Source organism: Vipera berus (genome assembly GCF_964194415.1).
Source record: "Vipera berus genome assembly, chromosome: Z".
Lineage (NCBI taxonomy): Eukaryota > Metazoa > Chordata > Lepidosauria > Squamata > Viperidae > Vipera > Vipera berus.
The window spans coordinates 131312188-131324140 of NC_138205.1; the positions used below are offsets into that span (position 1 = coordinate 131312188).

The 11953-nt window shown below is 49.0% G+C and overlaps 1 protein-coding gene across 1 annotated transcript in view; it reads right to left on the reverse strand.

Moving 5' to 3' along the window:
• BPNT2 (3'(2'), 5'-bisphosphate nucleotidase 2) overlaps nt 1-9773 on the reverse strand; it is a 59710-nt gene extending 49937 nt beyond the window's left edge. The window contains exon 1 of the mRNA XM_081344225.1: nt 7042-9773. Within this exon, the coding sequence (XP_081200351.1) occupies nt 7042-7404 (363 nt within the window). The 5' untranslated portion in view covers nt 7405-9773. The remainder of the gene's footprint in view (nt 1-7041) is intronic.
• Between the last annotated feature and the right edge of the window lie 2180 nt (nt 9774-11953).

The following is an 11953-nucleotide window of genomic DNA, read 5'->3' on the forward strand; positions in this document are numbered from 1 at the left end:
CATAAGTCAGACTTAAATCTAATATGTACATATGGCAGAGGAACAAGTATAAATCTAAAAACATGATATTCATGAGAAAAAGTCGAGAGAAACAGGAGAGATTTTGTACATGGCAAAGATCATATTTTGGTAGTGTCAAGAGGGGACATATTAAAAAAAAGGAGGGGGGACAAAACTACGTAGAATGAAAGTAACCTGCTAGCAAAAAAAGAGAAAGTATTAGATGATAAGTTAATCTCCCAACAGAATCAATGAAAAGTAGACGCCGAGAAAATAGGTGGAAACTACCTGGAATTGAATGAAAAGATTTTTATTTTATTTTTTACAGAATGCTACAGGAGCAGATGAAGTAGGAGAAATATGAAAAAGAATACATACGCTGTGGAATAATCAAGTCAAAGGGGCAGTGGCTGAAGGAAAAAAATACATATAACAGGATGATTGCCGTAAAAACATGGAGGTGAGAGAAAGGTATTGTTTAATGTCTAGAGAGGGGAAAATCTATTTACAAAAAGAAATGGTTTAAGATTTTAAAAAAAAGGTATTGTTTAATGTCTAGAGAGGGGAAAATCTATTTACAAAAAGAAATGGTTTAAGATTTAAAAAAAAGGTATTGTTTAATGTCTAGAGAGGGGAAAATCTATTTACAAAAAGAAATGGTTTAAGATTTAAAAAAAAGGTATTGTTTAATGTCTAGAGAGGGGAAAATCTATTTACAAAAAGAAATTACCAGAAATGGTTTAAGATTTAAAAAAAAGATCACGAAAACGCATAGCGATTGCGATGAAAAGCAACATTTATTCGGAAGAGGGCAAAACGAAAAGCCTTCAGCCCAGCAAATTGAATTAAAAATAAAAGCGATTAAATTATTTGGCAAGAAACCGAAGCAAGGAAATGACGGAAAGGAGTATTTTAGACATTTTATACGAGGAACACAGTGACACGTTGATGAATGGAACGGAAATGAAGACTGTAAATGTTACTGTCCAAGAAAATTGATGAAAGGGAAATAACGCATGCGGTGAAAATATGGAAGTATTTGTAAGGTGGCCTCTGTAAATGGTATATAACCGGAGAAATATTAAAATGACAAAGTGGTTTGCTTACGGAAGGTGTGCGTCCTTAAAATGTGTCTGATTTCAAGCAAGAGACTGAAGATGTGATGAATATGAACTGAATAAAACACGAAGCAACCAGTATAAAAGAAGTACGTTTATTTACTTATCTTTTTATTCTCTTTGATACGTTTTATTAAACTAAACTAAAATTATATTGAGATGGTTTGGACATATGGGCTGAATGGATGAAAACTCTAGTCAAAACCCGCTGCTCAGGCAGGGGACCCTTACGGAATCACAGGATAACAAGGTTGGAAGGGACCTCGGAGGTCATCTAGTCCAACCCCCTGCTCAGGCAGCAGACCCTTACGGAATCACAGAATAACAAGGTTGGGAGGGACCTGGGAGGTCATCTAGTCCAACACCCCTGCTCAGGCAGCAGACCCTTACGGAATCACAGAATAACAAGGTTGGGAGGGACCTGGGAGGTCATCTAGTCCAACCCCCTGCTCAGGCAGCAGACCCTTACGGAATCACAGAATAACAAGGTTGGGAGGGACCTTGGAGGTCATCTAATGTAAGCCCCTGCTCCGGCAGGAGATTCTTACAGAATCACAGAATGAGAGTTGGAAGGCACCTCGGAGGTCATCTAGTCCAACCCGCTGCTCAGGCAGGAGACCCTTACAGAATCACAGAATAACAAGGTTGGAAGGGACCTGGGAGGTCATCTAGTCTAACCCCATGCTCAAGCAGGAGACCGGGGCGGTTAATGTCCTTTCAAATTTTTAAGGACAATTTGAACCGTTAAAACACTAGCCACCGTTAAAAGGATCAATTAACCAGTGAAAAGTGAAAAGAAAAAAAAAAGCAAAAAGGACATTAACCGTTCCGGTTCGTTAACCAGCCGTTGGGAGAAGCCTGCATGAACCCCGCCAGCTTCACACACGCGCGGGCGCACGAAAACGCACCGTTGTGAGTCGAGGACGAGCTTTTGCGTTTGATAACGGACAATTCTGCAGCAGGAAATTGGAATTTTTGTCTTTCTTTTGGAAGAATCCATTCTGGGTATTAACAATTGTTTTATTTTCTGCTTCAGGTTTCGGGGGCCCTTTGTCGCTTCGACGACGAGGGCAACTTGCCAACTGGATGCCGCCGATTGAAGAAACGCACCACTATAACACGCTTGGAGCCTTTTAGACACACAGGGGAAGAAACACGCGTGCGTACGCCTTTCCGAACGCTCGCCGCCGCACGTCGAGCGAATTTAAGATATACAGATCAGCTAAAACTAGATTGATAAAACGTTCAAAGAAACGTCTTTTCGCTCGGCTGACGGAATTAAAAACCGCACCAGCTCAAACGTGCGAATAAAAGAGGCGTTAAAGAGGAAAAATGGAGGTGGGATGTCGCGAGACGAGAAACTTGGCTTCCTAAACGGAAGACGTTTGGAAATTAGCCGAAAATAAGAACGTTCGACAGTCTTATCGATTTAGTCGGTGTAAGGCGGTGAGAAATAGTAACATATCCAAGATTTGTAGTCTGAATAATTAGCCTTTGGGATGAATTGTAACAAAGGGGAACTTTGGCGACTTGAAACTTGGAAACTCTTAAACGCCAAGAAGGGTTAAAAGTGAAACGCGAAGGGGAAATTAAAAACTGGGGGGGGGGGGAAAATCGATTAGGACCTTGATCGTCTCCCAAAACCGAACTATTAATATTTATACTTCTACCTTATAAAGGACCAAAGCTTCCTTTTATCTCACCTCGCGACAGCGTCTGGTATTCAAAGTACACATCCGATCTATTTGAGTATATTTATGTTAAGTCTCACGCATTTTCTTCAGTCTTATTCTGGCTCGCGTTCTTCTCCAAATCGTCTTCCCTGTCCGTGCTTTTGAGACCCCAAACAAATCCCCCCTTGCGTTGTTACGTCGATGGTTTGACGTGGAAAAGTTCATTAGCTTACTTACACGTAGTAAGTATCTGTAAGGTCAGCCTGCTCCCAGTTACATTTATTTATACAACCGCCTGGTATAATATTTACTAGAGTTTCTCCACAGGTATTCTCGTCTCTGAATAATATAACCGACCTCCGATTCTTACTACAAATAGTAATTTTCCAATTACCCGGCTAAACCATCTGCCAGAGCAGTTGCCACCCTCTGCAAACAATGGAAACCACCATCGCCCTGGTTGAAAATTAACTTGCATCCTAGGGAGTCCGGCTCCACTCGGATGCCCCTTGCATCCAGGGCTGGCTGGGAATGATGGGAGTTGACGTCCACCTGGGTTTTTCTTCTACGCAAGGCTGGCTAGACAAACCTGGGAGTGGAAGCCTTAAGTCTTAGCTTTCCGATCCAGGCACGACTAGCTGGGATATCTGGGAATTGAAGCTCAGACGGCTTCCCCTTTCATGCAGGGCTGGCTGGGAAGCCTGGGAGTCGTAGTCCACCCCGCATCCCCTGGCACGGAGGGTTGTCAGGGAAGGATGGGAATTGAAGTTCAGCCCTCTCCAAGCAGGCTGGAAGGGGGGGAATTCTGGGAGCTGAAGCCCACCCGGCTTCCCCTTGCATGAAGGTCTGGTTGGGAAGCCTGGGAGTCGTAGTCCACCCCAACATCACCTTGCAGAGATGGCTGGCTGGGAAGCCTGGCGGTCGAAGTCCGCCCAGCTTCTCCTTGCACGAAAGGCTGGCTGGGAGTGATGGGAAGTCTTAAGGTATGCTGGCTGGGGGGATTCTGGCAGTTGAAGTCCTCCCCTCTTAAAGCATGTGGCTGGGAACTCTGGGATTTGGAGTCCTCCCCTATTAATTTCCCGGTAGCTGGGAACTCTGAGATTTGGAGTCCTCCCCTATTAATTTCCCGCTAGCTGGGAACTCTGGGATTTGGAGTCCTCCCCTCTTAAGGCAGGCTGGCTGGGGGGATTCTGGCAGTTGGAGTCCTCCCCTCTTAAAGCATGTGGCCGGGACCTCTGGGATTTGGAGTCCTCCCCTATTCATTTCCCGCTAGCTGGGAACTCTGGGATTTGGAGTCCTCCCCACTTAAGGCAGGCTGGTTGGGGGGATTCTGGCAGTTGGAGTCCTCCCCTCTTAAAGCATGTGGCCGGGACCTCTGGGATTTGGAGTCCTCCCCTATTCATTTCCCGCTAGCTGGGAACTCTGGGATTTGGAGTCCTCCCCTCTTAAGGCAGACTGGCTGGGGGGATTCTGGCAGTTGGAGTCCTCCCCTCTTGAGGCATGGTGGCTGGGAACTCTGGGATTTGGAGTCCTCCCCTCTTAAGGCAGGCTGGCTGGGGGGATTCTGGCAGTTGGAGTCCTCCCCTCTTGAGGCATGGTGGCTGGGAACTCTGGGATTTGGAGTCCTCCCCTCTCCAGGCAGGCTGGCTGGGGGGATTCTGGCAGTTGGAGTCCTCCCCTCTTGAGGCATGGTGGCTGGGAACTCTGGGATTTGGAGTCCTCCCCACTTAAGGCAGGCTGGTTGGGGGGATTCTGGCAGTTGGAGTCCTCCCCTCTTAAAGCATGTGGCCGGGACCTCTGGGATTTGGAGTCCTCCCCTATTCATTTCCCGCTAGCTGGGAACTCTGGGATTTGGAGTCCTCCCCTCTTAAGGCAGGCTGGCTGGGGGGATTCTGGCAGTTGGAGTCCTCCCCTCTTGAGGCATGGTGGCTGGGAACTCTAGGATTTGGAGTCCTCCCCTCTTAAGGCAGGCTGGCTGGGGGGATTCTGGCAGTTGGAGTCCTCCCCTCTTGAGGCATGGTGGCTGGGAACTCTGGGATTTGGAGTCCTCCCCACTTAAGGCAGGCTGGTTGGGGGGATTCTGGCAGTTGGAGTCCTCCCCTCTTAAAGCATGTGGCCGGGACCTCTGGGATTTGGAGTCCTCCCCTATTCATTTCCCGCTAGCTGGGAACTCTGGGATTTGGAGTCCTCCCCTCTTAAGGCAGGCTGGCTGGGGGGATTCTGGCAGTTGGAGTCCTCCCCTCTTGAGGCATGGTGGCTGGGAACTCTAGGATTTGGAGTCCTCCCCTCTTAAGGCAGGCTGGCTGGGGGGATTCTGGCAGTTGGAGTCCTCCCCTCTTGAGGCATGGTGGCTGGGAACTCTGGGATTTGGAGTCCTCCCCACTTAAGGCAGGCTGGTTGGGGGGATTCTGGCAGTTGGAGTCCTCCCCTCTTAAAGCATGTGGCCGGGACCTCTGGGATTTGGAGTCCTCCCCTATTCATTTCCCGCTAGCTGGGAACTCTGGGATTTGGAGTCCTCCCCTCTTAAGGCAGGCTGGCTGGGGGGATTCTGGCAGTTGGAGTCCTCCCCTCTTGAGGCATGGTGGCTGGGAACTCTAGGATTTGGAGTCCTCCCCTCTTAAGGCAGGCTGGCTGGGGGGATTCTGGCAGTTGGAGTCCTCCCCTCTTGAGGCATGGTGGCTGGGAACTCTGGGATTTGGAGTCCTCCCCACTTAAGGCAGGCTGGTTGGGGGGATTCTGGCAGTTGGAGTCCTCCCCTCTTAAAGCATGTGGCCGGGACCTCTGGGATTTGGAGTGCTCCCCTATTCATTTCCCGCTAGCTGGGAACTCTGGGATTTGGAGTCCTCCCCTCTTAAGGCAGGCTGGCTGGGGGGATTCTGGCAGTTGGAGTCCTCCCCTCTTGAGGCATGGTGGCTGGGAACTCTGGGATTTGGAGTCCTCCCCTCTTAAGGCAGGCTGGCTGGGGGGATTCTGGCAGTTGGAGTCCTCCCCTCTTAAAGCATGTGGCCGGGACCTCTGGGATTTGGAGTCCTCCCCAATTCATTTCCCGCCAGCTGGGAACTCTGGGATTTGGAGTCCTCCCCTCTTAAGGCAGGCTGGCTGGGGGGATTCTGGCAGTTGGAGTCCTCCCCTCTTAAAGCATATGGCCGGGACCTCTGGGATTTGGAGTCCTCCCCTATTCATTTCCCGCCAGCTGGGAACTCTGGGATTTGGAGTCCTCCCCTATTCATTTCCCGCCAGCTGGGAACTCTGGGATTTGGAGTCCTCCCCTCTTAAAGCATATGGCCGGGACCTCTGGGATTTGGAGTCCTCCCCTATTCATTTCCCGCCAGCTGGGAACTCTGGGATTTGGAGTCCTCCCCTCTTAAGGCAGGCTGGCTGGGGGGATTCTGGCAGTTGGAGTCCTCCCCTCTTGAGGCATGGTGGCTGGGAACTCAGGGATTTGGAGTCCTCCCCTCTTAAGGCAGGCTGGTTGGGGGGATTCTGGCAGTTGGAGTCCTCCCCTCTTAAAGCATATGGCCGGGACCTCTGGGATTTGGAGTCCTCCCCTATTCATTTCCCGCCAGCTGGGAACTCTGGGATTTGGAGTCCTCCCCTCTTAAGGCAGGCTGGCTGGGGGGATTCTGGCAGTTGGAGTCCTCCCCTCTTGAGGCATGGTGGCTGGGAACTCAGGGATTTGGAGTCCTCCCCTCTTAAGGCAGGCTGGCTGGGGGGATTCTGGCAGTTGGAGTCCTCCCCTCTTAAAGCATATGGCCGGGACCTCTGGGATTTGGAGTCCTCCCCTATTCATTTCCCGCCAGCTGGGAACTCTGGGATTTGGAGTCCTCCCCTCTTAAAGCATATGGCCGGGACCTCTGGGATTTGGAGTCCTCCCCTATTCATTTCCCGCCAGCTGGGACCTCTGGGATTTGGAGTCCTCCCCTCTTAAAGCATATGGCCGGGACCTCTGGGATTTGGAGTCCTCCCCTATTCATTTCCCGCCAGCTGGGACCTCTGGGATTTGGAGTCCTCCCCTCTCCAGGCAGGCTGGCTGGGGGGATTCTGGCAGTTGGAGTCCTCCCCCACCCTTCCCCTGCCATCCCTCTGGCAAAGCCTGCTCTGCAGGGAGGGCGTTTGACACCCCCCCCACCCCCCCAGGAGGGCCAAGGCCAGAGGCTGGCGCTTCCTACCTTCCCTCCCTCCTCCCCAGACCCGGAGCCCGATGGGCTTTGGAGTCCTCGTCGCCCCTCCCCTCCTCCCGCCCCCCGCACCTGGACGGCGGGGAAGGCGGCCTTGAGCAAGAAATACATCTGCCGGTTGGAGAGCAGGTCGCCTCTGGTCATCTTCTCCTCGGCTCCCTCGCGGGTCTTGCCCTTGGCCCGGGCGTGGAGGGCGTTGCCTTCGCGGACCCGACGCACCTCTAGCCCGCCGCGGACCGCCGCCGCCACCGAGGCCGCCAGCAGCTCCCTCAGGTCGACCAAGCCGCCGGGAGGCCCGCCGGGTGGCCCGCCCAGCAGGAAAGCGGCGAAGCGGCCGGCCAGGAAGCCCGAGTAGAGGTGGTAGAGGACGCCCAGGCCCAGCAGGCAAAAGACGGCCACCCCGAGAGGGGAAAGGCGGATCCCCATGGGCGCCATTGGCCGACTAGGCCCGGCCAGGGCAAAGCAAGGCAAGAGCCGGACGCTCCGCTTCTTCTTCTTCTTTTTTTCCCCCTCACCCTCAGCGCGGAGCCATGACGCGCCTCAGGGCCTCACTTCCGGCGCAACGTGACGCCACTTCCGGCCTTTCTTCAGCGGGCCTTTCAGGTAGCCAAGTTTCGTTTCTATTTTTTTTTAACTTTTTTTTTCCCCCTCCCCTCAGAGCGGGGCCCTGAGGCGCTTCAGGATTGCACTTCCGGCGACGGGGAGAGATCTCATGACGCGACATCCGGTCCTTCTTCAGCGGGCCTTTCAGGTAGCCAAACTTCGTTGCTTTTTTTTTCTTTCCCCTTCAGCGCAGGAGCCGTGACGCGCCTCAGGGCCTCACTTCCGGCGCAACGTGACGCCACTTCCGGCCTTTCTTCAGCCGGCCTTTCAGGTAGCCAAGTTTCGTTTCTATTTTTTTTTAACTTTTTTTTTCCCCCTCCCCTCAGAGCGGGGCCCTGAGGCGCTTCAGGATTGCACTTCCGGCGACGGGGAGAGATCTCATGACGCGACTTCCGGTCCTTCTTCAGCGGGCCTTTCAGGTAGCCAAGCTTCGTTGCTTTTTCTTTTTTTTTTTCTTTCCCCTTCAGCGCAGGAGCCGTGACGCGCCTCAGGGCCGCACTTCCGGCGCAACGTGACGCCACTTCCGGCCTTTCTTCAGCGGGCCTTTCAGGTAGCCAAGCTTCGCTTCCTTTTTTCCTTAACCCCCCCCTCACAGCGTGGCCATGACGCGGCTAAGGGCCGCACTTCCGGCGACGGGGAGAGATCTCATGACGCAACTTCCGGTCCTTCTTCAGCGGGCCTTTCAGGTAGCCAAGCTTCGTTGCTTTTTCTTTTTTGCTTTCCCCTTCAGCGCAGGAGGCGTGACGCGCCTCAGGGCCGCACTTCCGGCGCGCGCCGGAACTCGCTAAGACGACGTGAGGCAACTTCCGGCCTTTCTTCACCCGGCTTTTCTTCACCGGGCCTTTCACGTAGCCAAGTTTCGTTTCTTTTTTATTTCTTTCCCCCCCCTCCCCTCACAGCGGGGCCCTGACGCGCTACAGGATTGCACTTCCGGCAACGGGAAGAGATCTCATGAGACATCTTCCGGTCCTTCTTCAGCGGGCCTTTGTGGTAGCCAAGCTTCGTTTCTTTTTCTTTTCCTCCCACCCACCCCCCTCACCGCGGAGCCCTGACGGGCCTCAAGGCCGCACTTCCGGAGCGCGTAGGAATCTCGGGACGCAACTTCCGGTCCTCCTTAAACGGGCCTTTCAGGTAGCCAATCTTCGTTGCTTTTTCTTTTTTTTCTTTCCCCTTCAGCGCAGATGCCGTGACGCGCCTCAGGGCCGCACTTCCGGCGTGCGCCGGAACTTGCTGAGATGACGTGACGCAACTTCCGGTCTTTTTCACCAGGCCTTTTAGGAAGCCAAGCTTCGTTTCTTTTTTTTCCTTCAGCACTTCCGGAGCGCGCAGGGATCTCATGACGCAACTTCCGGCCCTTTTGACATAGCCAAGCTTCGTTACTTTTTCTCTTTTTTTTCCCATAGCGCTGACGCGCGTCAGGGCCGCGTTTCCGGCGCACGCAGGGACCTCATGACGCACCTTCCGGTCCTTCTAAGGACCTTTGAGATAGCCAAGTTTCCTTGCTTTTTTTTTTCTTCCTCATCGAGGTACCATGACGCGACTCAAGGCCGTACTTCCGGCGCGCGCACGAACGTCATGACGCAACGTCCGGTCCTCAGCGGGCCTTGAGTTACACAAACTTCGGGGTTTTTTTTTCCTTCAGCACGGAGGCATGACGCGTCTCAGGGCCGCACTTCCGGCGCGCGCAGGAACTCGACGCAACTTCCTGTCCTTCACTGGGCCTTTGAGGCACCTAACCTTCGTGTTTTTGTTTTTTTTCTGCACCCCTCAGGGCGGAGCCGTAAGGCGCCTCAGGTCTGTATTCCATTACGCGCAGGCACGTCATGACGCAATTTCCGGTCCTTTTTCAACGGGTCTTTCAGGTATCCAAGCAACGACGCTTCTTCTTACTTTCCCCTCAGCGCAGTCATGGCGCTTCGACGACGCATTTCCGGCGCGCGCAGGGACCTCTTGACGGAATTTCCGGTGCTCTTTAGCGTGGCAATCGTCGTTACGCGCTGTTTTTTTATCCCCTCAGCCGGGGCGAGGACGCGCCTCAGATCCTGAGTTTCCGGCGCCTCTACACACGCTATTGACGTAACTTCCGGTCATAACACCTGATTCTCAACGCGCCGAGTTGCAAGAGTCATCGAGAGAAGAGGGAGAGAGCGGCAGTTTTAGGAAGGGAAGCGGCTTCCCTTCCTGGTGGGGGGCAAATAAATAAATATATCTCTGTCAATTTATGTATTATCTTTCTATCTGATCGGATCTATCTGATTGTATCTCTGTCAATTTATGTATTATCTATCTAATCTGTCAATTTATGTAATATCTTTCTATCTGATCGGATCTATCTGATTGTATCTCTGTCAATTTAGGTATTATCTATCTAATCTGTCAATTTATGTTTTATCTATCTGATCGGATCTATCTGATTGTATCTCTCTGTCATTTTATGTATTATCTTTCTATCTGATCGGATCTATGTATCTGATTGTATCTCTGTCAATTTATGTATTATCTATCTAATCTGTCAATTTATGTAATATCTTTCTATCTGATCGGATCTATCTGATTGTATCTCTGTCAATTTAGGTATTATCTATCTAATCTGTCAATTTATGTTTTATCTATCTGATCGGATCTATCTGATTGTATCTCTGTCATTTTATGTATTATCTTTCTATCTGATCGGATCTATGTATCTGATTGTATCTCTGTCAATTTATGTATTATCTATCTAATCTGTCAATTTATGTAATATCTTTCTATCTGATCGGATCTATCTGATTGTATCTCTGTCAATTTAGGTATTATCTATCTAATCTGTCAATTTATGTTTTATCTATCTGATCGGATCTATCTGATTGTATCTCTCTTGTCAATTTAGGTATTATCTATCTATCTAATCTGTCAATTGATGTATCATCTATTATCTATATCTATCTGTATATCTAATCTATCTCAAAAAATTGGATATATGTGTGTTTGTATGTTTCTCTGTATATACTCATACACACATACATTACAAAAAAGCAAAGCCAGAACTGGGGGCGCCAGGTTGGGGAAGGCCGCCCCCCGCCTGTGTGTGTGTGTGTGTGGTTGTGTGTGTGTGTGTAGATAGATATAGATAATAGATGATACATCAATTGACAGATTAGATAGATAGATAATACCTAAATTGACAGAGAGATACAATCAGATAGATCCGATCAGATAGAGAGATAATACATAAATTGACAGATCATTAGATAAATAGATAGATAGATAGATAATACATAAATTGACAGAGATACAATCAGATACATAGATCCGATCAGATAGAAAGATAATACATAAATTGACAGATTAGATAGATAATACATAAATTGACAGAGAGATACAGATAGATCCGATCAGATAAAAAGATAATACATAAATTGACAGATTAGATAGATAGATAATACCTAAATTGACAGAGATACAATCAGATACATAGGTCCGATCAGATAGAAAGATAATACATAAATTGACAGATTAGATAGATAATACATAAATTGACAGAGAGATACAATCAGATAGATCCGATCAGATAGAAAGATAATACATAAATTGACAGATTAGATAGATAATACATAAATTGACAGAGAGATACAATCAGATAGATCCGATCAGATAGAAAGATAATACATAAATTGACAGATTAGATAGATAGATAATACATAAATTGACAGAGAGATACAATCAGATCCAATCAGATAGAAAGATAATACATAAAATGACAGATTAGATAGATAGATAATACATAAATTGACAGAGAGATACAAATAGATACATCCGATCAGATAAATAATACATAAATTGACAGATTAGATATGAAAGAAATAAAAGCATTATTCAGAAATTTCTAATGAGTCTAAAGGTTGAAGCAGAAGCCAACGGAAGATCAGAAATAATATTTTCTCTTAAGTATATGACAAGTACAAATGCGAAAAGCAGAAGTTACAAATTGTAAGAGGAAATCTCGAAACAACGATAGGAGATGGACTGTGGTAACAGAAAATTAGACGGTGAAAGATAGGATGTGGACAAAGGGGCTTCCTGGAACATTGGAAGGAGAGCGGTTTTAGGCGGTCCGGAAAGTTTATCTGATGATTAGGGAAGGGGCGTCGAGTACGATAGGGGAGGGGGGGAATCTGCGTCGGGGATAGGATATAAAAATGTGTCAAACAACTCTGTAAGGTGTGGCTGAACTCCTGTGTGGGTTTCAGTCCACCAAGCCTTTGCAAACGCTTCTTTTGAAATAAAAACTTTGTTGCTGGAATTCCAAGTGAGTTTGTTTTGTTTTGGATCTTCAGCCACGTTCCAAAGATAGATAGATAGATAGATAGATAGATAGATAGATAGATAGATAGATAGATAG